Source organism: Crotalus tigris, unplaced genomic scaffold (assembly GCF_016545835.1).
Source record: "Crotalus tigris isolate CLP2741 ecotype Arizona unplaced genomic scaffold, ASM1654583v1 scf7180000019400.125164, whole genome shotgun sequence".
Classification (NCBI taxonomy): Eukaryota; Metazoa; Chordata; class Lepidosauria; order Squamata; family Viperidae; genus Crotalus; species Crotalus tigris.
Genome location: NW_024097517.1, coordinates 60,001 through 62,698, shown reverse-complemented (window position 1 = coordinate 62,698; position 2,698 = coordinate 60,001). Strand labels below are relative to the sequence as shown.

Here is a 2,698-nt window from a genome sequence, read left to right as displayed (position 1 = left end):
TTTGGCGACCCCTGTGAAATGGTTGTTCGACCCCAAATGGGGTCCCAACCCACAGGTTGAGAACCACTGTTCTAGAATAACCCTCTGCTCAAGCAGGAGACCCTATACCGTCTTCTTCTAGAAGAAGAAGAAGAAGAAGAAGAAGAAGAAGAAGAAGAAGAAGAAGAAGAAGAAGAAGAAGAAGAAGAAGAAGAAGAAGAAGAAGAAGAAGAAGAAGAAGAAGAAGAAGTAGTAGTAGTAGTAGTAGTAGTAGTAATAGTTGGAAGGGACTTTTGAGGTCTTCTAATCCAACCTCCTGCTCAAGCAGGAGACCCTAGACCGTCTCAGGCAAACGGTTGTCCAATCTCTTCTTCAAAACTACTTCTTGAGTTCTTTGAGAAGAACCTAAAAGTTCTTCTTCTTAAAGGTGCCCCGCTTGGGAAGCCCTCTTCTAGATCCGTAAGATCTTGGCCTCATGGTTTCTCACCAGCATCCTCCCTGAATGATGACTTGGATGTGAGAATAGAATCACAATCCCATCCTCCAAATTTTCACAGCCTTTTGAAAACTCCCCGGAGGAATTGAATCCCCTCCAGGGTATTGTCCGGCTTCCCGAGATGGAAACACAACTGTACGAGGCCTACACCTCTCGGTCTACACTTTATAATGGCGCCCAAATAAGTGTCTCCGATAACAACAGACCAAACCCACTCCGATGACGATCAGCGAGAGAACCAGCAGGAACGCCAGCAAAATCAAGACGCTCATTTTCTTGATGTCCTCTCTCTCGCAGTCTTCAGGCCTAACGTGACTCACGTGGACCTCTTCTTCCTCAAAGCCCAAACTCCGGGCAAACTGACACTTGACCAGGTCTAGATCTGGGATCTCCACCACAGCTTTATGGATCATCTGAGAGAGCCAGATGTTCCCGCAACAACTGAGCGGGTTCCCTACCAGGTAGAGATTCCGTAGGTTTTTCTCCAAGGCTGGGATCTGGCTATTTTTCAAGCTGTTGAAGCTGTTGTTGTGAAGATCTAAGATTTCAAGGACACAGCAATCTTCTGACCAAGTGGGCAACCAGCTAAGCTGATTGTCCGATAAATTGAGATACCTGAGGTGACGGAAAAGGGGGAAGTCCACGTTCAGCGTGGTCAGTCCGTTCCCGTGTAAATCCAAATATTCCAGCGAAAATTCCAAGCCCACCAACGATTTGGCTTCGATCTGAAGCCCCCAATTCATGGAGACATCCAGTATCCTGAGGTTAGTCCTGAAGAAGCTGAAGATGGGCAGGGTCTTCAAACGATTGGCAGAAAGATACAAATACTGAAGTTCGGGGACGTGGGCAAACGAGACACAGCCGGGAGGAACCTTGGGTGACAATCGGTGCCTTCCTGGTCCTGAGTGCGAGTCACAGAGGCTGATCCTGTTGTTCCTCAGATCGAGCCACTGGAGATGTGGGAGACGTTGGAAGATATCTGAATGCAGCTCCTGAAGGTGGTTGTCTTGGAGGTGGAACTCCTGCAAACCACTCAGGGTGCTGGCGTCCAACTGAAGGTCCTTCAAAGAGTTGCAGCTAATATCAAGAATGGACAACGAGGCCAGCGGGTGGCTGGTCTTGAAAATCTGCAGGCAGTTTTTGCTTAAATTAAGGAATTGGAGGGAAAACATGGAGTCAAAGAATTGGCTTGGGATGGATTGGATCTCATTGTAACTGAGGTCCAAGGATAACAGGGCAGGCAAGTAAGGAGGATGGGAATTGTTGGAATATTGAGGACCATCCTCCCACTGATAGTCTACGTCGCTATGGGATTCCACCATGACAAACTGCATTATGTTCTTGGTTAGGTTCAAATAAGCCAGTTTATTTCCTTGGGGGAGAACCGGGAAACGAAGGAGCTTGTTCTCACTCAGGTCAAGCCAAATCAAGTTGAAGTCCTCCTCCGATTGGGTGGAGTGGAAGGACTCGATGCTGTTCCGACTGAGATCCAGAAGGTCCAACTGCTTGAGGTTGAAGTCAACGATGCAAGTGAGGGAGTTCATGGAGAGATTCAGCTTGGAGAGATGCGCCAGGCCCTCGAAAGCGCCTTCTTCTATCTCCATAATCATGTTGTTGTGCAAGTTGACTTCAACCAGCTCTGGAGAACCCTGGAACATGCTTTGGGAGATGTGTATAATGCTGTTCTCCGCCAAGGACAGATATCGTAGCGAAGGTGCGTCGTGAATGAAGTGTTCCGCCATGCCAGTGTAGAGACTGTTGCGAGACAAATCGAGTTTCCTGATTTGGGGTAGTAACCCAACCCACAGATCTTCCTGAGCCAACAGATAGAGCTGGTTGTTGGCCAAGTTGAGGTCCTCCAGCTTCTTCATCTCCGCAAAGATCCCAGGCTCGACGAATCCGATCAGGTTGGAACTGACATCTAAATGTCGGAGAGAAGTGTAGAAGGTCAGGGGTCTCTCGGTGATATTTTGAATCTTATTTCCAGAGAGGTCGATTTTGGAGACGTCTGGGTGAAGCTCTGGAGGCACCCGGCGAAGCCCCGCGCTCTGACAAAATGCCTCCAGATTTCTCTGTAGAAAGAAGAGAGAGAGGGAAATAAAAATTGTGAATGATATTCATCCCGGAGAAGCATATTCACAGACCAGTTCTGTATACACTAAAAGAGTTTTCTCAGCAGGAGCTGAACTCATGGGGTGTGGTGTGGTGTGTGTAAAATGGGTG

At 48.0% G+C, this 2,698-nt stretch overlaps 1 protein-coding gene across 1 annotated transcript in view; it reads right to left on the bottom strand.

Moving 5' to 3' along the window:
• Positions 1-249: 249 nt before the first annotated feature.
• Positions 250-2,698, bottom strand: part of LRRC32 (leucine rich repeat containing 32) — a 19,457-nt gene continuing 17,008 nt past the window's right edge. Inside the window, exon 3 of the mRNA XM_039362227.1 lies at positions 250-2,547. Coding sequence (XP_039218161.1) covers positions 634-2,547 — 1,914 coding nt within the window. The 3' untranslated portion in view covers positions 250-633. The remainder of the gene's footprint in view (positions 2,548-2,698) is intronic.